Source organism: Anarhichas minor, unplaced genomic scaffold (assembly GCF_050575085.1).
Source record: "Anarhichas minor isolate MPS153535 unplaced genomic scaffold, ASM5057508v1 ptg000033l, whole genome shotgun sequence".
Taxonomy (NCBI): Eukaryota; Metazoa; Chordata; class Actinopteri; order Perciformes; family Anarhichadidae; genus Anarhichas; species Anarhichas minor.
In genome coordinates this window covers 13,277,305-13,303,451 of record NW_027466479.1, presented here as the reverse complement: position 1 = coordinate 13,303,451, position 26,147 = coordinate 13,277,305, and the positions used below count along the sequence as shown (strand labels likewise).

At 42.0% G+C, this 26,147-nt stretch overlaps 1 protein-coding gene across 5 annotated transcripts; it reads right to left on the bottom strand.

Moving 5' to 3' along the window:
* Positions 1–3,191: 3,191 nt before the first annotated feature.
* Positions 3,192–22,536, bottom strand: triqk (triple QxxK/R motif containing). Of its 5 annotated transcripts, XR_012957617.1 has the most exons (6): positions 22,322–22,536; positions 19,989–20,063; positions 11,453–11,538; positions 9,774–9,886; positions 9,231–9,323; positions 3,192–4,992 (listed from the first exon to the last, which is right to left on the bottom strand). XR_012957617.1 is itself a non-coding variant. In XM_076105608.1 (5 exons), the coding sequence occupies exons 2-5, from the start codon at positions 20,047–20,049 to the stop codon at positions 4,920–4,922; spliced, it is 333 nt and encodes a 110-aa protein (XP_075961723.1). In that variant the 5' UTR covers positions 20,050–20,063; positions 22,322–22,527; the 3' UTR covers positions 3,192–4,919. The 5 variants fall into 5 exon arrangements, 3 of the variants coding, with proteins under 3 accessions (XP_075961723.1, XP_075961724.1, XP_075961725.1); XM_076105608.1 differs by lacking the exon at positions 9,231–9,323 and having other exon boundaries at positions 22,322–22,527; XM_076105609.1 differs by lacking the exon at positions 22,322–22,536 and having other exon boundaries at positions 19,989–20,041.
* Between the last annotated feature and the right edge of the window lie 3,611 nt (positions 22,537–26,147).

Below are 26,147 nucleotides of genomic sequence, written 5' to 3'. Positions count from 1 at the left end.
CCTCTTTGTCTTCGTCTCCTCCACACTAAAGGGTGGGTGTTGATTAAAACCCGGTGTCAAATATTGCGACAATTTTGCATGTAATTCTTTCATCATCTGAGACAATTTAAAGACACTTTTAAAGCCACAAACACAATACATTTAGTAAACCATGGGTTGCTCATGTTTTTTGCTCATTTAAAATATAGTAGCCTCTCTTGCCTGGAAAGGTACGCTGATCTAAACAGACAAGCCACGGGCCGAGTTTGACAACTGCCACCAAAGCTTATTCACTGGAATGTAGCTTAGGAATCTGTGATGCATACTGCAGCTTTTGTTGACATGATAAACCACACTTGAGAGGCAAAACAAATGGATGCCCAAAGCAATCACAGCACCCAGCAGAAGTACCAGATACCAGCTTAATACACTAAATGAGTCCTCCATGCTCTCCTTTTCCATTTAACTGTTGTGCACAAGAGGCCCGATTTCCAGGTGAGCCAGTCTCAAGTGGGCCCAACTTGGATGGTTTACTGAGTCTCCTGGGAACTGAAGGATAGGATGTCAGCTGCTGCTTCCTGCTTTAGCCTGTAACAGGAACTGGCTGTGTTCCAGTGTGTGTGTGTGTGTGTGTGTGCTGTCAGACAGATGACTGGGCAACAAGCCCAGGTACAGCAGAGCCCAGGTGTTCCTCCATGAAGAACACAATGAGCGTGTGCAAACATGGAGGGACAGACAGGCAAATGGAGAGGGACTGGTATCAGAGAGCACACCTGTTGAGCACCTGCCATATCCGCTCATGGCACACTATTATGGATGCAGCAGTTGTAAACACACACACACACACACAAAAAGCCCAAACTTGCACATGCACATTTCCTTCAAATCCCAAATATTGTAACACCATAGAGAAAGATCAGCAATGAATTTGGTGTCAGTCAGCGTTAAGTCATACTTTTCCATCCGACCTCAAACTACTTTTGAGTCTTGGCAAACGTTCCTGTCACTTCCTCTCTCCCGCTGAGTTTTACGTCCTCTGTGTCATTAGGCAGCGCATCGGGGATTAGGAAGGCGATGGGAGGATGTGATTCGCAGCAGAATCCTCTAAGTCTGGCATTACCACACACCTCACAAAGCACTGGGGAGTTTCTAATCCACCGCACAGTGCAACCCTGATAATGCATTCATATCAGACACACAGGCGACAGAGGTCGGCAGAGAATTAAACACCAAAGTGTTACTCGTCAAGTTCAGAGTTGACATGGTCATGTTTGTTTTTCACATGGAAGTCCGCAGATACTTGCATTTTGGTAATGCGGTAGATAGGTAGGGACATCATTTGCAGACTGACAGCCGCATTTTTATACTACACAACAATATTCTACATCACTCTCTGCAGTGAGAATAATAAAGTGCGTTATTAGACACGTCACAGAGTCAAAAGAGAAAATTTAAGGTTATATGTCTTCTGCCATCATGGCTGTCTGACGCTGGATGTATGCACCAAAGTTTCTTACGTGATATTAATCCACATGTTTCAGTTTTTAAGTAGAACTGCAGAAGCTGTGAAAGAAAGGCAGCAAGTCAACGAGATGGACAAGGAAAAAAGAAGAGGGAAGGTGGGGAGAGAGACGGAGGGAGGGGACATTATGTGTGAGACTAGCAGTAGTACTTTGTGACAGGCATCATCAGTCCTGTCTTCTCACTATATCTCCCTAATGGGAGCGCAGCAGTGTGTGTTTCTGTGCACGTGTGTGTGAGAGAGAGAGAGAACGAGAGAGAACGAGAGAGGGAGCGATGAGTCTCCCTGTCAGAGTGACTAGTAGAGGTGTGTGTGTGTGTGTGTGTGTGTGTGTGTGTGTGTGTGTGTGTGTGTGTGTGATAGAGATAGGGACTAAATGAGCTCCTGGCGGGACTGACCCTCCTCACTCCTCACTGGTCCGTCAGAGACTGAGCGCTCCATTGGAGCATGGCCAAAGGCGCTGTGCTGAATACTGAAAATACACACACACATAGATGAACAGGAGAAAGGCAGCTGCACAAGCACCTCTGTATGCTCTCTCTCTCTCTCTCGCTCTCTCACACACACACACACACACACACACACGGCACAAAAACAGAAGTAAATGCCATCCTAGAAACTAAACAGAAGATAAGCTGAGGTCACCGTGCACTTATGTTCACATGACGTCATGGTGTGAACAGAAAATGTGACAAAATGCACAAGTTTGTTTATGTCTAAAGCAAATACCATGAGAGCCAAAACCTCACATGCTCCAAATGTGCAGTGTGGAGTTCACCAGCAGCCATAATTATGATTCATGTCTCGGTAAACATCCAAACATGTATGAGAACGTTCCCCACCGGCTTAAGTGTGGGAAAGTGCAGCGACATTACGTATTGCATGCGTGTGGTGTTGCATATGCAGGTTTGGGGCGAAGTGTAATTACTCTTGGGTGACACACCTCGCATGACTAATGAGTAGGAGTTGGGCGCGTGGCGTCTTGCTCATTTGTCTGAGGACGGCGGGTAAAGCTTCCAAAAGCTTGCCAACGTCACACACCCATGTTCCTTTTGTCATTGGTGTGGATTCGCTCGGCGGTGTGCATCTCCAGTCTACTGCAGCATCTCTCCGAGGGAATCCTGCGTCGACATCGTCACGGTCACACTTGTTGACAACACAAAGCAGCCTCGCTCTTATTGAGGAAAGGCCACGACATGTAGGCCGATGAAGACATTACTACAGTCAATACAATTTAATAACCCATTACCGATAGAACACTGTTGTTTATGGCGTAGAATTGATGAGATCTAAGAGAAATAATGGCAAGTTCATACACCATAAAAGTAAATCGACGATTGGATTTCTTTTTTATTCATTAACTTTTAAGACTCAACGTAACGACGACACCTTCTTTTAACAGCTAAATATAAACCTTCATGGATAGAGAAGTATAAAACATTACAGGTAGTTAAGATAATGTCAAGGTGTTGTATAAAGTACGCACTGCCTGTTTGTTCGCCTATGATTGTGTTTAAACGCAACACTTACTTTATACAATTTAATATTTGCAATTACGGTAATAACTTTGCAAAATAAATGGGCCTTAAAAAATGTGATATTGCTCTCCGTTTACGCTCATGACACCTTTTCTGTCTGCGTTGATTCATTTAATAAAAGTCATACAAACAATCATATAGAAACTGAAAAGGTCCTTTCATTTCTTTTTATTTTCTTACAAAGAGATACATGATTTTTGAAGCAATTTAACAAAAAAACCTAAAAGATAAATTATAATGTATCACACAATATCCTGTAACTGAATCATTATGACAAAGCAAACTGTAAAAATGTTTATATACCATACAAACCAATTCAACAACAATACTTGATCTCATCTTCCAAAGCGTGGGTCTGAATGAATAGATCCTCTCCTTTGTGCTGATGTCAGCGCTCTTGTAGTTGGTGATGGTGACCTTTTAGATAACCGGTGTCACATATGAAGGTCTCTCAGGTCTGCCTATCTATTGTTACACATGTGAGTGACCCACAGCGGTGGAGGAGGAGGAGGAGGAGGGGGTCTTGCAGTACCAAAGCCAGATAAAAGTCATTGGTTGAGGGTACGAGTGCATGTTTATCATAATGGTTTCTCGGAAAAGTAGTCTTTTACTAGAGGTCGGGAGGTCATGGGAGAAAAGAGCCGAAACTGAAAGCTCAAAATCAGTCTCACATTTCATCTAAGCCACAGAACACAGGCAGGCTCTGACACAAGACTTGTTTTTAAAAAGAGACTCAGTGGAAAAGAAAAAAGAAACATATCGGGAAATGAAAGAAGTCACAAGGTCTCTAGTGTATTTGGTATTTATTGGCCTTCTATGCGTTACACTAATATAAAAAAGTCGTATCCAAAACAAAGTTGAGTTTTGGAGGACAGTATCAGAAAGGAATAGAAAGTGATAACATGAAAAGAAATAAACGAAAAACAAAAGCCGCCGACTCTTTGTGAAGAAAGAATCCCTCAAACAGCGGAAGAACTTCGGCTGAAGTTGTAAATGGAAGGTCAGTCCTTGAACCTTGCAGCACTAGTGCAAGAAGAGTCGGGATAAAGAGGCTTTGACGAATACAGAGACATCACGTCCTACATTTGACGAGACGGAAAAATAATCAAAGTGTTCCTTATGAGAAACACACCGGCTTCTCTTCAGTCGTCACTCATCTCTGCAATTTCCATTCAAATGAAAGAACAGGATCATATTTGTACTGCTAATCCTGTGGACGTGCGTCTCCGTGCCGCCTGCATGTGCGGCAGGTAGAATTGTGTTGTTCTGTATTCTGCACACACATTCAATCAGGGCGAGGGCTTTGAGGATTCTAATCTCACACTTTGTGATCTCCAGCTATCCAAGAGGAGAGGTTTGTGCACTGGAATGTGAGGCAAGTGTTTGTCTGGATGTGACGAGAAGTTCAGCAGCAGATTTACATTTTTCTATTAGTGGAGAAAACAGAGGGACGTGACTCCGCAGAATATGATTAACGGAGGCTCAGTCTCGACTGTAGAGACGGCTAATTTTCTCTGCAGCAGAATGTTATACAACGAGGTCACTGAGTTTTTCAGGGAAAGAGAATCAAAGCTACTCTCTCAGATCTGGGGTCAGGGAAAGAATAGAAGGAACTCACATGTAAAACCATAATGTAATGATATAGTTTACGTGCCCCCATGAAGAAAGTAAAGGGATCTTCAATAGAAGCTTTGAGTTATTTGATGGACTGTCCCATTTATCCCGAAGAGGCAGTTCATTGTCACCGAGTCACCAAAAGTGTGTAAAAAAAGACGACAGACTGTGTTCCGTCCTCGTGTGTGATGCGAGGAGACGAGACGTCGTTGGCCTACAGTCCACCTCTCCTTAATCCTCATCCACATCCAGGTTCATCTCGGTACTCAGGTTGAGGTAGAAGAAGGCGTAGACGCAGAAGACGAAGAACAGGATCGCAACGATGACCAGGAACGCATCCTGAGAAGGAAAGAGAGAAGGTTTTAAGATACGGCGTTCATCTGTAAGAACTATTTATACATCTTACTGGCTGATCCCGTGTCTGTCTTTATGCACAGGAGCAGCTCTACTTTGTTTGAAGGAGTTGGCAGGGCTCTGTAATTATTGTGCTTATCTTTCAGCGTTGTTACGTCTGTATTTGCAAAGTCCCCATTGTCTTTCTTCTCATTTAAATAATCTCATCTGAATTTCACCAGTCTGACTTTGTGTGTAAGAACACATCGTTGACTAGCGTTTGTGGGAAAAAGTTTAAACTAAATGTTTGAACTGTAACTTGTAAATGTGCTTTTAAAGACAAATGTAATTATAGGACTGTTAATCATCACACTTTTATTTTAGCCATTAAAGTGAAAATCTGTTTGAATACGAAGATGTAAAAATGCTCAAATTAATTTTTTAACGCTGCTCCACTCCATTACAGGTAAATAGGAAAACCCTGTATGAACCGGATCACACCAGTCAGCTGTAACTGACTTGTAGTATCCGTCTGTTTCAGTGATAAGACGACTGCTAAGCCACAAACCCCGACTATTCTGTCATTTGAATTGCTGCATTGAGACCTCAATCTATTCTATTTGAATGAAACCCTTATATGTTATCACTTTACAGGGAATGGAAGTTGCATATTGCACATTATATATGAAAACAATTAAAAATAAGCAACTGAACAGAGAAATGGAAGCCATGATTGTTTTGTTGATAAAGGCTAACGAGCTTATTAATCATGCCATGTGTTTCCTGTCCACACAACAACACAAGACTATTCACACTGAGGAGCTTTTTCTTTTGCACGCTTTGTTTACAGCGGTGGAGCTTCTTGCCGACAGAAGGACAAAACAGACAAACAAATGTTTTCAAATTGACCTGCCTTTGTGTGGAAATGGTTTCAGACTCTTTAAACAAGGAAACCAGGTCTCCGCAGTAGGTGCTCCAACGACACAAACGCTCTCAGCTGCTTTAAGAGATTCACTGCGAGAAATCGTTACCAGATGAAATGAAAGCGACACTGATGGCAAATATACTGCAGTAAAATAGCGGAATGTATAATGGGCATGAATGTTGTATTGTTTATAAAGACAGAAAGAACACAACATGATGTTAGTTATGGTGCATTAGAAAGCTACAGTATAGCTTTCCTACACACACACACCACATGTTTAGCAGCCAGTTCTCCAAAGGAGAGGGTCCACAGTTCTAAGGAGAGTGTGCGCTAGCACATCACATGCCTTCAGAAGGCTGAATCATTGATTAGTTTCAGCTTTTCTCTTGATGCAAAGAGATTAAGTGGAAACATATTTTGGAGTAAAACTGGAGCCACATCCAAAAAAAATGCACAGTATCACATTTCAGAGACCCAGTCATGACTGACCGCAGTATTTTAATCTATTCAATCTGCAATCAATCTCCACTGCTCTCCTGCAAAGTTTAACTTTCCAAACAAAATGGCCTATTTTTTTTTTTTTTTTTTCTTTTTTAATTTCTATTGGTTAATTGTCAAACAAATTGAAGCCTTCCAGAGGAGTGGCATTCAACTTGAAAATGGGAATTTGGAGCGCTTGTTCATTATGCGGCGCTCGCACGATTACAATCTTCATCAGCTGGAGTTTCATTAGGGCCACTCAGAGTATTGAACAATGCCAGTTATTCTTTATCAAGAGAACTCATTAGCAGCAAACTTTCTAATCAACACTGGAGAGCTTGGAGAGCTGTAAAAGGTTGAGGACTACCGTCTGATTGGGGGGGTTATTCAAAAATAAATATTTGATTTGAACATGAAAATGAGTATTTACATGCAAACTGGGCCACAACAACAAAGGATGCGTGTTCAAAACACATGATTGTAATCCTACACAAACAATTGTCACAGCTATAGTCTTGTTCTTCTATTTCTAGATTATTTAAGAAGCCGCCGCTCTGAAAAATCTTCCTGAACTAAACTAAATCAGCCCGTATGCCGTAGATTAACGAGTGACAGGCTGAGGTGAAACAAGGTTACTCCGAAGAAAAATGACAAACAGGAAAGCAGCAAACAAGACGGATGTAAAAGAAAAACAGAAGCAAACTGAAATAATATGAAGGAAAATATGAGAAAACATCACTTCAGTTATTACCATACGTAGCACGCACACACAGAGATGACTGCAAATTCAACCCACCGGCCAAACTACATGGAGGAATGACAGAACGAAAAACAAGAGCGAGGAGGGGAGAGAAAACAAGTGAGAGATAAGGCTCTGCACAAACGAGCGGTGGTGGGGGGCTAATAATAATTCCTATCCGATGAGGGGGGGGGGGGGTGACAATTAAAAGGCGTCACGGCATCCACAGCTATCTGTGTATATGTTGTAGCGCCGAGTCATCAGCAGCATTGGTCTTCATTAGCCTCAGCCCACATTTATCTACATCCCGGCAGCCTCCAAACAGCTTTAAGTCCTCGCTTAATTGGAAAACTTTTAAATTTCATGCACTTTAGTTTCATATATTAACCGCCAGGCTCCCACTGCTTGATTTACTTTTCTATTCTTCCGAGGCCTCGGAGAAAAGAGAACTGTTATCAAATCACCGAGGCTTGATTGTTTTCCGCTTTTCCTTGTGTTCCTCTCACAGCTTTGAAAAAAACACAACAAAAGGGAGAAGCGTTTGTAATTCTGCCGACAGTATCGCAAAAGAAAATGTTGAGCTTCTGACGCAGGTGTACGCATTTCGCTGAATTGCGGCTGGAACAAAAGGACACACGAAATCACAACCCGGGTTGTTGTTGTTGTTTCCCCCCCCCCCCCCCCCCCTCTCTCTCTGCTTCAGATTTCAGAGCGAAAGAGAACAGCTGGTTACAGTGACTCGTCTGTGAACACAAGCTGGAGGGGTTTTGGTCAAAACACTTGGGTTGTAGGAAGCACCTGCACTTGATTGAGATCATTGTTTTGGAGGAGAGCGGCCCACTGTGTTGACTCTAGCCGTGTCTCACAAACACATTTATGTGCGCCCACTCACACACACACTCAGACACAAACACACACACACAGCCCCTCTGCCCACATTCTGATGGAGACCTCTGGATGGGGCATAAGCATCATTCTTCATCATGTGGCTCTCTCAGCACCGGCGGCAGCTGCAGCGCACTTGGCATGCTGGGAGCTGGGTCCCTGTCACCCTGGCGACAAGCCACAGCTCAGCAGACATCCCCTCATCTGGTCTGATTTTTATTCTCCTCCTGTTTGTGTGCGTATACGTGTGTGTGTGTGTGTGTGTGTGTGTGTGTGTGTGTGCACGTCAGTATGTGCCAAGAGAGAATCAGTGTGTTTGTGGCTGAACGTTGGTGCATCTGGGCTGTGGTTGGTAAGCACGTGTCATCTGTACAGAAGTCATCACTACCAGATAACCATCCACTCGGTCATATTTCATGATTTCTATTTGTTGACTTTATGGCTTTAAAAAGGTGATTTAAATAGTAAAACAAATAACCATCAGCACAGTCAGAGGTAAAACATTTCTTGTTTTATGTGACTAATGCTCAAAACGTTATAATAATTATTATAATTACTTGACAAATTTATTTAATTCATCCAATCACATAATTGACGAATCGTTTCTGCATTCATATTTTGTAAAGTAAAGAAAAGCTGTTATCCCACCCTACAATGAAAGGGATGAACACATGAGCTTAAAATAACCTTTTGCCTGCTGATTATCTTAAATTAGACATTACGTGCCTTCATTTTCTTACACAACCCTTTCTGCGTGCTTCTGCGACACATCCACACATCCACGGACAAAAGGAGTCTCATCGCCGCGATCACCACTCACTGAGTGTTTCCATAAATCTTTTCTATAAATGAAATGGCATGAAAGGCCATAAAACCTACACATTCCGACGTGCTATCCGTCTACGCTCCTAACCAGCTAGAAAGTGTGAATGAGCCTCATAAAGCTAATGGCCAGCGCAGATGACACATCCAGTTTGCTTCAGTGAGAGGCTGAAGCAGATGCTAGTTTGTCGGTTTTCAGCACAGCACCCCTCACAGTTTGTACTCGTACGTTTTACTCTATGCTGCCCAATAATGACTCCATAAGAGTTGCTTCTTCAGGACGACACCAACAGCTTCATGACTCAAGTTTATATTTAGATTTATAGGAATCACAAAAAGACTAAAAGTACACAACAACAAAAAAAGAAAAATAATCTGTACAGTCTTGCATACATTCATAAATGACAGCTGGAAGTCATTATCTGTATCCTCCATCCTCCGCCAATTCCATAAGCAATTTTTTCCCCAACTTTCTTGGCTCAGCGGCTAAATAAGAGGGAAAATAGTGCAGGAATGAACAGAAGGCTAGTGTGCCAATTAGACGAGGCAGCAGGCTTCTTTCCTGTGCTGCAAGCTATCGTACTGGAGCTACTTCGAAGGCACGTCCTCTTCCACTGGCAAACTGAGAAGAGACTGCTGACCACCTCGTGCCAGTTTCTTCATCTCTGCTGTGGTGACCCCACAACCATCTAGGTTTTGAAGAAGCACAGCAGGAAACACGTCCGTGCTTGCATTCAGACAGTAACAAGCTCTGTAAACACACCTTGACTCAGCGTGTGAACAAGAACACACTCGGCCATAACGAGTGGCTGATTTCCGTAACGTCTGAGGTTGTTTTGCGCAGCCCGTCATCTAATCGCCGTTGTGGGAACAGACGTTGTTCCTCTCTCTCTCGCGCTCTCTTAGTCTCTCCATCCGTTTTTGCTGCCAACTTACCCAGACTGCCCTGCTACTAGGACAGCCCCGAGACAGCCTGCCCTGGCAGCTGCCAGATTCTCTGTGCCCACATGTCTGCTGGTCCTTCTGAGATGACAGCTGCATCCGAGGACCTGCATCTCAACCAGGGACATGGCAAAAGAGGGAGAAGGAGGAAGAGGAGAAGAAGGAGAATGGGAAGAGGAGAAGAAGGAGAACGGGAAGAGGAGGAAGTAGAGAAGAGAACAGAAGAGAAAAGAAACCTAACGCACACAGCAACAAGCCTACACAAATTGCAGCCAAATCCTTGCTGTCAACCAAAGGACAGAGAGAGGGGGGGCTGTTATCACAGAGCTGTGTAAAAATCACAACTTTATGTAACGCTAAAAGGACTCGATGGGAAAGCAAGCGTGACCAAATATCCATTACATTTGGGTTGAATTTCAATCGAACTCGGGGCCAAAGGGTCCAAGTCAGTTTAATATCCTCGTCCCAGAGGTATTTTTAATCCGACCTCTGAAAATTCCCCCTCGTCTTGAGCATGGAAAACCTGAATTATTCATAAGCAATATCAATATTTCAAGATATGGACTAATCTAATTGGATTAAAGACGTGCTTAATGAGGCCTAGCGTGTCTAAGAGATGCATATTTTAAAAGCTGACCATTTCACCCAGTGTTTAATCCTCACTGTGATTTATTCGTCTCTGTGTACTACGTGCCAACTGAGGCTTCATGAGGAAGTGAAGCCTTTTGGCTTTTGATGTAAAGTGAAGAGAACCAATTCTCAACGCCACGACGCAAAATAAACATAAAAAAAAAAAAAAAAGAAAGATAACATGCCTGAACTATGTTTCCCTGCAACTGATTTTAATTTCCCAACTCACCGACGACCTGATTTCTTGTGATGGTATCTGCAATTTCAAAGATGAGTTAAACGCCTGTAAGGTCAGATTCACAAGCTATTCCATTGGCATGGACTCACTCTACATGCAGAGACCGTGACATATTAAAACTGTTTATTGGTAAGGCAACTGAATGAGAAAAAGCATAAACAACGTTTGCCAGAGTGATAAATGTGGAGTCATCCATCTTTGCCTGCACAACAGCTCCCAATCGCTGCAGCGTGACCAAACAACGGAGGGATGCACTGTTCTATCCGAGCAACACCCTCAACTCTCTTCCCTTACATTACCCACCTCCATCTATCTCATCGCTTTCTTATTCCTTCTCTGCTCGTTATATTTCCAACTTCTCCGTCACTGTTTCTCCTCCTCCACCTTCTTCACCATTAAAAAGAATAACGAAACTCTTGAATTTCAACCCTTCCAGGAATTCATTATGTCTGTATTTTTCTCGACAGGATCGAGTATTTTAAACTTTATTCTATGGAGGATGATGGATTCCAACACTCGCGCAGATCTTCAAAGGATAAGCAGGGGGCCTCATCACATCATTTCAGGTTGTTGTTGTTGTTGTTGTTACATTCCCTAAAGACCTAACGCAGGTTGTAAGAGAGCTCAGAGCCGTGGTTGTGAAGTGATCTAGTGAGACAGACTCAGACACACAACAAAGGAGACGGTTGGCAGACAGAAAGATAAGCAGAATCATAGATGGGCCGGGACAGACGAGCAAGCAAAAACATTGGAAGACATGTAGACATGTAGTCCTGAAGAGAGAGTAAGTCCAGGCCAGTCTCACCCTGAATCCAGAGGAATTCTTCTTCGCGTCAGCTTTCAGCCGTGTGGCCTTTAAGGCCGACTTTGTCTTTTTGTAGTCCTGCTTACCTGAAAGACAGAAAATAAGTGTGGCACACAAATCAAATAGTTTTATTGTTTAAATTCATTGGTAACAGGCAAGCCCCTTTAGACGGAGCCCGGCCTGCCGTTTCCTCCTGGTGCCAGTCGTTATGTTGTTCAGCTAAGCTAACCATCTCCTGCCTGTAGCTGCATATTTAACGGCTCTCCTCGTCTAACTCACTGCAAGAAAGAGAATAAGAGCTTTTTCCAAAAATGTGGACCTGTACTTGTAAGATATACTCAAATTCTAAAGCCCAACTAAACTAACTGTAAGTAAAGATAAAAAATAAGACAAGTGAAGAAAAATAAGGCTAAATGTAGCAATTCAATTTACTCACATATATTGTGACCTGCATGTGCACCCAAAATACAAAGAACCCTTTCTGGCCTCAGCTTTCACCTGCGCTTGCTTGACCTCCCATGGGCTCAACTCTCAAGGGTGAGTCTTGTGGGCAAACAGGCCACCTGGCAAAGCATGTGTAATATGCGAGTGTGTGTGTGTGTGTGTGTGTGTGTGTGTGTGAGAGAGCGTGCTTCACATGAGGCAGAGCCGGCTGTCTTGGTCTAATTAGAAACAACACACTGCAGGAAAAGGAACTTTGCTAACAATAGTGGAAAGGCAACAGCTTGCTGAACAGTGTGTGTGGAGTGTGGACATCTTAGCGGGTAGATGTTATTCTAGAAAATTAAAGTCAGGGATAAAATTAGACTTGGGTTTGGGTTAAGGTTAGGTTGAGAGTTAAGGTCAGGCATACGTTATTAGCTGGGGATTAAAGTGACAATTAGTACAATAGAGGAATATGTGTGTTTGAGACGGAGACCGAGCCCCCGGTTCAGCTTCGACGGTTTCTTAGTTGGTGACGTGACATGCGGAGGCCACTTGGAGTTTTTACTCCCAGCCAATTAAGCCTCATTTACATCGAAAGAGGGAACAAGAGAAGGAGGAAGGAGAGGAAAGAAAGCGTCCATGTCCATCTGGAAAGGTTGTGGGAGAGAGAAAGGAGTGAAAATGAGCTAGTGAGGAAGGAGGGGTGCGGAGGCGTGTCATGATTCTGAAAACAAACTGCATACCACTGAGTGTCATGTCTCTCAGGGAGCAGAGAGGCTCCTCTTAGAGATGACCGTGTGCAAAAATATCAATATAGCTAACTATCGCGATCATTTTTGAAATGATAGTGTATCGATATGTCCGCGACTACTATCGAGACATAAAAAAAATAAATAAAAAAATGTAAATGTCCGTTAAATTGCCTCGAATTCCTGTGTGTGTCAAACAACCTCTTCCTCCGCTCCTGTAACTCTAGATGCCGCTGCCTATTGTCGGGCCAGTGACCTCCCGGCCTGTCACGTGATCCGGCCAAAATCACAACATGGCGTCTCACAAGCAAGCGACCGTATACTGTGACACAATGAGAATACAATATGCACTTTATTGTCTCATAATATAGAAGTAGTTTTGATGCCATTTGTCCACCGAGTTATTAATATGTGATGTACGTATAAGAAAGTTGTATTTTCGACTCTATTTTTACATTTTTAATGGCGTTAAGTCTCTCTCTCTCAAAGTTATTGCACTTAATTCCTATTTCCTTTCTCCATCCCTCCTGGTCACAGAGCCCTGCTCCACCTGCCTGACTCAGTGGAGGGCTAATAGAAATGGGGAGCATGATGCCAGACGCAGACAGTAAGCTTGTGGGAATTCATTAGGAGGGCCGCTGGATGTCTCCTCCACTTGTCAGAAACTGGAGAGGGGGGGGGATTTGATTGGAGGCCACCCTTTGCTCACCATTCACAGAAGTTGAGCAAGGGGTTTTAAGACTACAAATGACTGGTTTTTACAATGTAAGGCTACAGGAAGCTACATCAAATGCTTCAAATCCCATATATCAAAAGGAAAAAGTACAGACAGTCAGAGGGATTGTAAAATGTGTAAAAATGTAAAGGGAAGAAAATGCAACATGCAGGGAATCGCTGAGGTTTAATCGGATTCACTCCTTCAGTATAATTCAACTGTGTCTGGAGGTGAAAATAAGTTTCATCACGATACATTATATTGACTCTTAACAATACAAGCTGAAGTTATCACAAAGGTTGCCACAATATTGATTCAATTCAATCCAGGGGCCTGCAATCGATACGAGATGATATCATGTACACATTTAATACAATCCGTGATATTGATATCAAATCACTAACCACAAGGCTAGCCAGAGGGAAGCTAGCACTAGCTAGCACTAGTCAGTCACAACAGCTCTCCAAGCTTCTTCTATTGTCTCTGTGCTGGTGGGTTTACAACTATTTTGTTCTCAGGATTGTAAAAATGTGCAAATTCCACCAACGTTTGTGCAAAGACAATTGCAGATTTACTTCATCCCTCTGACCAAATCAAGTTATAATGTATTTCTATAGCACATAAAAAAATGGACTTACCAAAGTGCATTACAAACGTAGACAGAATAAAGCACTGGTCATTTTATATGGCAGTGTGCCTGACTGGGCCTTTATGATTGTGAATATGAACAACATTTACTTGATAAACACTATAACGTCGCCTCATATCTAGGATGTCTGGGAAACGGTCTTCTTCACAAACAGCAACAGATAATTGATTGTGTCGACCAAGCTACCCGGGGAAAATTGTAGAATTCCATGATGTCTGTTGTGCAACCTTGATTTAAAACTGAACAATCTGTACTTTCTGTTTGGGTTACTTTGTCTGCCTGTCTGTTTCCTCGGGGTGTCTTTTCTGCAGCAAAGTGCCCAAGGATGCTCAAACACAGACGAGCTGGGGTTTAAATTTCAAAGGCAGAATTCTTTCAGCATTTAAACCATTTCCCACAAATGCCTTCTAAAACACGCACCTGTGCTGTTTTTTTGTTTTTATCCCTGGGTCTTAAATTGTACTACATAGAGAAATGACGATATGCAAAAATTCATCACAACCCAACACACCCATAAACATCTGGTAAGAATCAATAATTAATTGGAGCAACATCCGAACAGATATAGGAGTGAGTTAATATGGAGACGATATGCCAGAGAATTACAACAGGCTGTGTAAGGTATTGTAATGTTGAATTAACATGGTGTAAAGCCTTTGTGGTTTGTTTGCATGGGTCTGGAAAACACACACACACACACACACACACACACACACACACACACACACCTAATGATACTACATTGGGCGAATGAGCGCTCCTATTCGTCGATGCTGTTCACCTTGCTGCAGCGGCTCTGTAGCCACTTTCTGTCACAAATTATCTACCTGCGCTGTGCTACACGCCGGCCTCCCATCCCTCCCTACTGCTGCCTGTCACACTGAAAAGGCATCGCTGTCCGTGCCTCAGAAGAACATTAGCCCTTGTAAGGCGGCCTAGAGTCCCTGCTGAGGGGCTTCACTGAGTGTGCCTTTCATGAAAGTCATCACGGACTTCATGTCAAGAGGACAAGAGAAAAATGACACACACACACACACACACACACACCACTTAGTCTACGTCCCCGTTGATGTGTGTTTCATGGTTTTTCCCTCGCATGTTTGTCGTTGCATTTACTTGTAAATGATGTTTGATTATATTCTTATCTGGAGCTATTGTACTGCTTTGCATAACGAGACAGGTAGGGGGTATTAGCTAAAATTAACCACACGAGAGGTTGAGCACTCAAAAGGTAGGAGGGGGGGGGGTGATTTGTGTGTCACACACAAATTGGCCATTTAAGTGAAGCTGGAAGAGGGGTAGACATCTATGTGTGTGTCACAGTTTGTGTGACTGAAAAGAAACCTCAGTAATAGAAAGGATAACAAAGTTAAAAACTCTGACCATATCAGTAATAATAACCGAGGTAAAGATGTTGAATTAAATGAAATAAAAGACTCCAACAGTGTAACAGACAATGTATATGGTGGATTACTTATTGTTGTCATTCTTCTTTCGAATCTTGGTTGTGTGGAATTGTGTCATATTAGGAAATATATTAAGAAATATTTAGGACATTTAGGTCAGATTTTTGTATATAAAAATCCAAGTATGCAGATGCGATTTGAGATTGCATCTTTGTTCAGAGATAAATACTATTCCTAAAAGTACGAGTAAGTACTGTGTAACGAGCTGATAATTAATTCTGTTTTAATCAGTCGTTCCTGAATTGTTACCGATAACATAATTCTACTCGTCAACAACCAAATCACTAAAAATGTTGGATACATATACAATATTCAATTGTTTTCATTGATCCACTATATGGAAATGTATCTCCGTTAATTAGGTGAAGGCTGAGCTACTGTACCACCTGAAAACTCCATCGATGGGTTGTACTCAAGTCAGTCAAATTTCATGCCGCCTTATTATACAAACTTTACAAAGCTGTCTACTGCATTTAAATTGAAGTCAGACCTCATGGAGTAAGAGATTGCTGCATCATCATTTGAAATAGAAATATTTGTTACTTTTAGCATTAAATAAAGAGCTGACCGACCAGAATAACAGTTCTGAGACACTCACTTTTAGAATTAACTTTCCCAGGTTGCTGCCTTCTTTTTTGTATAATCCCAAATAAAATGCAAAAATGAGTTGCTCTTCAAAGTTACATTACCAGCCCAGTATACCACGAACACCTCTAGCTATGTCAGTCAACCACATGCAGCCCATTTTAAATCTTCTCAACTTCCTTTCATCCCTAAAAACACTGTTAGATGCAGATTTTTTTTTTTTTTTTTTTAAAACGATCCCTTAATGATGTAAAGTGTCACGTTATTGAATTACTTTAAAAACATTGTCAAACAATATGTGACAACAGCGTTTATTGGTCTTTGTACAGTCCAGACAGTACTGTGAATGCACTGTTTTTAAAAGCTACTGTGCACAATCGCCACAAACAAGTACGCGAGTGTGTCAACAGAAACGCAAACATACCCGAGTGTGTTTTGTTTGTTTCCGTGGGGACTCGCCATCCTGCATATGCACCACATGCAGAGCGACGGGGTGATTTGGACAGACGGACACTGTCCAGTAGTCCCTGGAAGCTCTGACAGCGTGTCTGACAGTTCCTCGTGCTTTGCTTTTGTGTTTACGTGGCATGGCGGCCAAATAGTCAGTGACCACATGGTGCGGATCGCTGGCATCTGCCGGGATGCGTGCTCATGGAACTGGAGGGCTGATGCCAGACACATGGGAGATATTCATGCCTTGTCCTTCGCATCATGTGCAGCGAGGAGAGCCGAGGCAAAATCTTGCAAGATGCAAGGGCTCAACAATAAGCCATTAGCAGCCATTATGACAAAGCTTATATTCTTTTATGTCACATTTTCATTATTAGACAAATGAACAAATGCATATCTTAGTTACTCAAAATATATATTTTCAGTTTTAGCAACCAAATGCTGATACCAGGCTGCAAAAGTAAGTGCTGAGCCGTGTGATGTATTGAAGCCTACCTACAAATGTGAGTGAAATATTTCGACTACCTTCCAAGTTGTGAAACAACGCATTCTTGAGTTAATAATTTCCAATTTGCCATATTTGAAATGGCGGGTGTCTTTATCCGTGGACAATCTTTCCTACTTTGTTCAGTGGGCAGCAGCAATCATTACTCCAACAGAGTGACCGCTTCCATGTAAGAACGCCATAGCTTTACGTCTCCTGAGGGTATCTTGGCACAGTCAATTATTACAGGCTTAATAATGGTATTTAAAAAGAGAGTGTTAACAGTGGCCCCTTGATTCGCCATCATGACAAAAGCACTCCAGCAGAGATGATGGTGTAGCTCAACGACTAGCCTGAACTACTGCTGATGTTCGATGAATAAGCCTTTTGTTCCAGAAAGAAGGAAAAAACGGTAGAAATTGAAAGGCTGGCAGGTAGAGAGAGGACCACGGTGTCCTTGACACCTGTGTTATATATTTTTGAATTGAAAAACACTAAATGGGAAAGACAAAATGAAAAAACAAGACCTTCCGTGCCCGTGGTAGGGGATGTGACAGTGGGAGATGAGCTTGTTGTGTTGTCTGTCTCTCATTTGTTGACCCAGCCCAGGTTTTACACAGCAACAGGCGGCTAAAAGATATATATATGGGATGAATAATCTTATTCTATTCTTCTGTCCCACTATGGAAACATGTACAACCATCACTCTGCTTTATGAGACGCCAGCCATTATAGAGTAAACCAGACAGAGACATTTCTCAAAGAACTATCACATGACTGAGAAAGACAAATATTGCTATTTCTGTCAGAATGACAAAAAAAGGAAGACGTTTTAAAAAAAAAAGATCCGATCTGTTACAAAAAGGTACACGTGACAACATGGTGCAAAGACTAAAACATACATCAACAGAAATCATTTAGCATAAAAAAAACAAAAAAACACCAGGAAACCTGGAATAATCAGAGGATGTGAATCACAAGGGGCCAACAAACGATCATCCACTGGGAGGAAGGGGACAAGAACAATGCCACAGTCGACACAATCTTCAGGAGAGGGGATGTGGATTACACAACATCTTAATTGAAAAATGACAGGAAAAAAAAGAAGTAACATTCCAGGGGAGGAATGGTTGTGTGATGAAAATCCATCCCCATTCAACCTGTAGGCGTCTCTCCACATCACTCGCTCTTGCAAGTTGAGAAATTGCTCAAAAGCAATAAAAGACAGCACATAGTACACTACTGATTTACCTGAAACATCACTAAATAAATCCACGCATTGCTGTAAAGTAGAGGATTAAGATTGAAGGTGTCTTTATTTCCACTGGTCAAGAAAAACAACTTCCAAGTCTCCCGAAACCTTCTCAAGATGCTCATTTGTGTGCAGCGTCACAGTAGGGTGTCAGAATCCTCCCGATCAATGTTAACTTTGGAACGAGTGACCAAAGAAAATCGCCAGCGTCTTCAAAATAACACGGCAAATTGGATGAAACAGGCCGCTAGATGTGATCGTGAAAAGTTCTCAGCCAGTCATGGTTGTGGAGTGTCTCTTGGGTCAGGACTTTAGTGGACAAGTGAAATATTAAGTCGTCTGGGTTCTTCCCCTGTATGTTCAACCTCATCCCTGAACCCCCAAGTGCCCCTAATCCCCCTGCATGTCCTCTCCTGGTGCTGTTGTGAGGCTGACGAGATGGTGGGAAAAATTGTTGTTGTGCTGGTCTAAGTCAAAATAGGGAATCGCAAGATGACCACAACTGCAAAGAGCCTGCTTCTAAGACTTCCCATAGCCAGAGGTCTCCTGTGTAGAGACACCATTGATGAACTTGGAAATAGTTTTACAATCTTCTGGATTGTGTCACTCTGCTCAGCTTCCTGTATCGTTGTGATTGTTGCTATCCCTCAAGAGGAATATATTCTCCCCTTTGTCTCAGCCCTTCTATAGGTTCCTATGAGATCGATATCAGGGCTCTAGTAAGTCTCACTCCTTTTTCATCTAATAAGACTACTTAGTCCCATTTCATGCCAACAATATATACCACTCCTGGGGTTTAAAGTAAGCCTACGACGAGAGATCGCTGCTCACTATTATCCAGCTTTGCCATTGGCGACCTTTTGGTTTTGCTCCACAATAGCAAAAAGAAAAAGACACCAGCTGTGATCTTCAAGCAGCCAGAGCTGGCATGCTAAAGAGGACCAAACTTTTGATTGATGCCAACCATATTGCCTTAGTTAGGCCTTTGTGGTGTAAGGGGAACGATGGGGAAACAAAATACCGCAGGATTAGAGCGATATTCAACTTTGACAAAACAGCTTCTGACATATCAAAGCGGTGGCTTTATAAGCGGAGGCTTCACTGTCTGTCAGTACTGTGACCTTAGATGCTGCGTGCGCGACGCAAAGTGTTATTGCTTCCACAGCTTGTATACTGGTTCTACTCCAGTGAGGCTGGTTAAAGTTTATTTTCAATACAATACAAATTGGAACAGTTTCCAGGACTGTGTAAAGATATTCAGCAGTTGTTTTTTTTGCATAAAGCAGTTTGGGATCGATGTGAAACTACCAGAAAAATGCCCACTGCAACACAGTATCATGTGTGATGTATTGAGTGTGACGTTAGCTCGTCTCCGTGAGAGAACGCGGAGTTGATTGCCGTGTTGTGGTAAAATTGTCCACATCAAGCACTGATTTATGATGTTTGTTGAAGACGGAGATGCAAAACAAATCAAAGACTGTCAAAAAGCATCATGACCTCATTTACAGACCTTATTGTTTTAATTGTCAGTATATATATATATATTGATTAAACTATTACTCATTTAGTATACAAAATACTCAATAAATGAGCTCAGACAATTTATTTTATGTTATTTAAAAAATCAATACGAGCATTTCTTTCAATCCGTTACTAACTAGTGTCAAAATATAAAATCAACGGATGTTTGATTACAGTTGATAAATGTGCCGATGATCAACCAATCGATGGGACCGGCACTACGATGAATGAAGACTCACCAATCTGTTTTCGGTACTGATCAACTGGTACGCTGGTCCCACAGGCATCCTTCTTCCCCATTCTCCTTCCTCAGCCTGATGAGAAACGAGAAGAATGAAACACCTTCTGAGTGAGAGAATCCTACCGCTGGGTCTCACTGCAGCACCTGATCATTTAGCTTAATCAAATATGGATATAGCTCCGTCCCTGCTGCTGTAGCCCGAGATAACTTGTGAAATCTGCAGGAAGGATTCAAGTTAATACAACATCATATACGGAGAAGAGCAGTCAGTTTTGATCAGGCAGATGGTTTATCTTTCACATACATCTGCTACACATAATTCAATTAATTTTCACCACCTTCCATGTGCGTTACGTTCACAGTATGCGCACTTCCTATCCATCTCATTTAGTCTTAACACCATTTCCCTTCACACCATGAGCTCTCTTTGATTACTCCGACAGCTCACAGGGAAGATATAAAGAGAAAGTGCTTCGAATAATACAGATGCTATATTTAGCCTCCACACCGCATGCAAGAGTGCGACGGAGTAAATGTCAAGCAGTATAGATGTGCATTTACCAGAAATAACTATACGCTCGTACGATACTTTTCTGTGCAAAGTGCTGAAACTCAATGTGCGTGTGTTTCATGAATCCATCCCAACATGCTTGTTTCTCAGTGAGCACGGCGCTCTAAATTCCAGACAGGCTCCCTCACAACACACCGCATCAATCAATAGTGTAGCCTTTTGTTTAAAATAGTGGAAAAAGCAAGTATGAGTGGAGGGGCAGGCCCGTGCTGTTTTTGATGATGCTCGAGTCCCTCTGACCTGCTCTGCGGCTGAAATATTTGAGCATGATTTGAAAGATATGTTTTGACAAGTAAAACTCAATATCTTTCAAGCCCTGCTAGGCTAATTTTTTTTATTTTAAGGCATGTTTAAGAGTGATAGGGAGGGAAATGTGTAAGCAGGTGTGCACAGGGGAGAAAAGAGAGGCAGATACGGAAGGGGGGGAAAAAAGTATCTATGTGCATCCAAGAGGAACAGGAGTGGCGAAGAGTCTCGAGGTGCAGCAGGGGAATAGAGGAAAGAGACTGAATTAGCATGTTCAAGGAGCGTGGCTGGCTGCTTGTGCTGACTGATGCCTTCTCATGGGAGGCTGCTGCCTTGAGAGACCTGAATTTTTACCGTACACTAAAAACACTGTCTTCAGCTACATTCCAAACACCGGTACTGCCAGCAGAGAGGGAGTACGTATGCTATTGTTCTCCAGCAAGCGGGAACCAGAGTCAGCAAATTAGAGGACGCGAGAGGAGGACAAAGGGAAGAGAGGATGAAATTATCCGCATGTATCGTTTACAGTCGGACAGTCGGCTCAGGTTTTCAAGCTATGTTGTACTGTGCAGCGCACATCATAGTATTACATCTAAATTGCCAAAAGCAACACATTTGAAGCCTCCGTCGTCCCCTATGGTCATTCCACTCGGGCATTTCTCCACATGTGTGACTTACTGTATATCTAGCATTTGCAACAGTGAAGGGATAAAGAAATGCAAAGAAGGTAGATCGCTGATTATTAGAAAAAAAAACATATCGAAGCAGAGTGACAGCAGCAGCATTGTTGCTGATGATAAAATAATACTTTCTCGTTCACATTAGCACCTTGTATGCAGAGAGGAAATGGCTGATAGTACGTTCTAGTCATTAACAGTGGTTATCAGGACACCTAAACTATGTCCAGCACGTAACTCTAGTATTTTCTTAAAGAATGGCCTTTAGTGATAGTTGTTTCGCTAGTTAGAAAGCCATAGGTTTCATATTAGAATGTTTCGTTTTGCTTTCACTCAAATTTATATTCAGGGTACGCTCATCGATATTAAAGGGGGTTAGCAAAACATTTGCAACACATCTTTGTATACTATCTCCAACACCTTTCTAAAACTAGAATAGTATTATAGTAGTATTTATCAGCCTGTAGGTCAGATGTATTAGTGCATGGACCTGATAAAAGGGGAAACAGAGTCCATGGTGTTTTGGGGCATTGTGGTCTCTGGGATTTAGACCTGCATCTTTCTATCCGTCAGCACCCATTACACTCTGACATTAAACAGACTTTAAGGATGAAGAAAAGAAAAAAAAACTGCGCTTCTTTCTGCAGTCCCGGACATGAAGAAGACATTATTAGAGAGGAGGGCTCTTTGCAGGACCTTCATACAGTTTGTCAACTTTTGAGCAAAAAAAACAACTAATCGAATTATCGTTCAACTGCACAAAACGTAAAACATTTAAGTGGAAACGTAATTGACACCCGGGCAGCTTTAATTCATTGCACTCACGAAGATACTTACACTGCTGCTGTTTACCGAGAGAACGTGTCGCTTTTGTCGAGGTTTGTCTGCATGACGACACGCCTGGTTGATGTGTTGCGGACGCGCGAGACGACGGAATTGAGACTGTTTTTATTGCACTTTGATCGAAATGTCTCCAGAATGCCAACACACCACTTCTCCCAGTCCCAGTTCCTGGTTTACACGTTGACAGCGATGACAGACGGTCGGTTCCTCCAATCGGACACGTGCTTTTCGTCGAGTTGACCAATAAGCACGAGGGTGGGACGGAACGCTCAGACAAAAACACTCGTGACGAGTTGAAAGTCGGGACACGCCCTCTCATTCAACAAATATCTTATGTTGACATATTTCCTCTCTAGTTATGGTCCACCAAATAATAGCTCTTGCCGTTGCAAAACAAAACAGTCTTCATTAGAAATATCATGTGTGAATTATGAAACAGTTATACAAATAATTATAAAACCATGGTAAAGCATAAAGATCAGTGGTGAAAAGTAAATCTACTGTACAATATGACACTACCAGAGTACTTCTACATGCCTGGATATTACATGCAAAGATGCCTGCACCAACATGTTATTATTTTTGATACACAAAGACATATACGCTCCATTAATTAAAAAGTCATATTAATTTGACATGTTGGACACAAGTCATTCTTGCCTTGTCAGTTTACAACAAATGGCATGCTTATCCTCAGCATTATGCTGTGACAATTAGAGGAAGCTACTGCCGACCTCATCAAAAACGAGGCACTCTCACTCCACGATGTTCATTTCTCTTTCATCAGTCTTTTTACATTTTTTCTTTGTTTACTGTGTAGAATGTTATCCCTCCCTGTGCTTCCAGCCTCGTTGCTGCCTGGGGCATTCATGTGTCGACTTGCCGCCGCATGTAACTTATTGAAGTTTAAAAAATGATTTTTTGCTCTCCCATGGGCATGCCTTTTGCATGCAGCTCAGCAGTAATAGATGTAATCTGCCTATAATGTGCCTCCATTATACTGTGCTTCATATTAAAGGTAGGGTTGGTCATCTTCTTCAAAAGATTTTTACTATATTTTGTCTTTACATCCCAACAGGGTTTTCAGTTGGATATTTTTTTTTTAATTTAGCATACTTTTGCCAGCTTCTCAACATAACCAACCCCATCTTTAAGATGTCATTGATAGTGAGCACTATAACATTTGTCAATGACGATCATTTGATCCACGTAAATATTGCTCAGGAAACTGTGCTGCATATTCACATTAAAGGCTTTCATAATGTGACACTGAAATCACACTTAAGGCCTACAACGTGTACACTATATAAACAAATACATTTTCCACATGTGCAAGCCCAAGCTGCTGAGACTGTTAAGTTAGAACTGTTAACAAATAGAAGCCTGGAAATGTAATTTTAACATGGCCATCAAAACCAGCACAAGTGTAGTTAATGCAGAGCTCAAATATTCTCTTGTTATACTAAATGCGTGTGATTAATTTCTCCCGTTGAGTGAAACAAACCACCGTGCTGTGCCTGTCACAATGATAGATATGGAAAGCATTAGCATCGACTGCTAATGTGAATGGAAACTAGGCAGGATGGATTTGCCGGAGGAACAGTTGTAATGTATGGACTGTGAACATCACTGTAATGTACAGATAAGACTTGAGAGGAGATGAGAGGGTTTCCCTCAGGGCCTGTTTGTGTGAAAGTTTTCACCAGTGACTAAGTACCCCTTGTTAGATTACAGAGAATTTCAGCTGTACAAATGGCTGCTGTTTTAAGTGACCACACCGCAGAGACAGCATTAAATAGAGTTAAGCACTGGCAAGTTCCCTAACATGATCATCTAGCTTTGGAGATCTTTTTTGGGTGTGTGCCTATCTTTATGCGTTTTTCTCATTTCTTTCTGCCTCTCTCTTTAAACATCACTCAGTCACACTCCCTCTATTCCTCTCTCTCTCTCTCCATCACTCCTTCTCTCAGGCAGTTAGACGGCCTTTAATTGCCAGACATTAAAAAGAATGCTAGAGGAGAAGAATCCCCTGGGGCTATTGGCAGGCTAAATGGCAGCTCTGCTGCCATCGCCTCCTCCTACATGCAGCAATGAAGACGTGTCAACATAATCTTGGGCAATTTGCAGTCATCATCAGGGGGACTGATTAATTTTCCAACTGAGTGTCAGTCGTAAACAGCAAGATTGTCTTTCTACATTTTCATGTCTTTTCATGTCTCTTGACTAAAAAATGCTTCAAAGCAAAGTAGTGATAAACAATCAAAACAATGCATCCACCTGGATTCAGACCTTAATCTGTGTTAATAAAGTAAAAACATGTTGTTAAATGCAGATAATAGATTTGTTTTAAAAAGTGGCTTAAAGCTCCTTAACTCCGTATTAACCATGGAGATCTTACAGGTTTATTTTATGTTGCACTGCGTGGGACACATCTAACAAAACTTTAGTCACAATCTCTGTCTGACAGCATCAATTCTGAGAAGTGCGATTAGGAAATAAATTGCTTGTGAATTGTAGTTTTATGAATTAATTGGGGGGTGAATATGTTTGCAGAGACCCTTCAGCAACTTCAGAAACGTTCACGTTTTGAAAACGCAGCCAGTGTATTCTGCAACATTTCATGCCGTATTCGGATCAGTTTGTTTATAGATGGGGGTTGTAGCAGCAGTCATATTGTGAGAGTTCGCTCATACATTTCTGACTCTAAAACAGCCAGTGGTGGACATGCCTCACAGCGCTTTGGTTGATGACTAAAATGTTCACCACATTTCTCGAATGAGACTCTTTCACCTGGGACAGACACAAATCGAAACTGTTGGGGCCTTTAGCCCGACATGAATCTAGAAGTCTGTTGTAATAGATACTTGATATTCCATAATCAAACTGAAATGTTTTACAATTCACTGTCCTACAACACACACACTCTCATACATACTGTCGAAATATACAGAAACACACTATACCCTTTCAATTTTGTAATATGAATTCTTAGAGACGGAATTTGAGAGATTTCTTTTCATTTCCATCCTCAGTCACATTATTGGTTTGGAGGAGACGCCACAATTCTTCCTCCTGTTAAATATTCTTATCTCGGTTTTTCCGCTATGCCTGCAGTGTGCGGTGAATCCTCTCCCCCTCACTATCTCCCAGCCCCAGAGTTCCCTCTCATTGACGGGGAAGCTGTATCAGCACAGATGAAATGAATTCAGTCCTCGTACAAGAAGTAAAAAGTCCCACAGACCTAGAGAGATAAGTTATCCTACAATGAATTTAGTCCTGTTTCGCTCCAGTCATTATCCTGTATCGAAGCATAGCGACTCTGATGGCTGGGAGTTATCCTCCACTGTGTGAGGAGGGTTTGGATGTGTCAGGACTATCACGACAGACGTCCCTTTGTGATCTGCAGCAGTTGAAAAAGACTTTAGAAAAAGAGGGGGTGCAGTCCCAGGTGGGAAACAAAGTTGAGCATAAAACACAAAACCAATAAATACAGAAAATTCATACTTTACCCAGCTTATTTTATCTGTTTTGACAAATGAAGAATCAAGACAAACAGGAGAGTACGTAGGTGAGAAGATCAGCCTTTAGCCTTAGTCTTTTAGTATAATATTACATATGCCATCAAGTGCATATTTAAGTCCCTTTTCACATTCATTTGAATCATAAAGAAGTCCACCAGTAACGGTATCAACAAACTCATGGAGCAAAGATTTGCTTAATTAAAAGAATTGCCATCAAGCGCATGACATCAATGGAAAAAATGTTACCTCGTCTTGCTAGAGAGCAGATAGGTTTTTTTTTTTCCATTGACTTCCCCTAA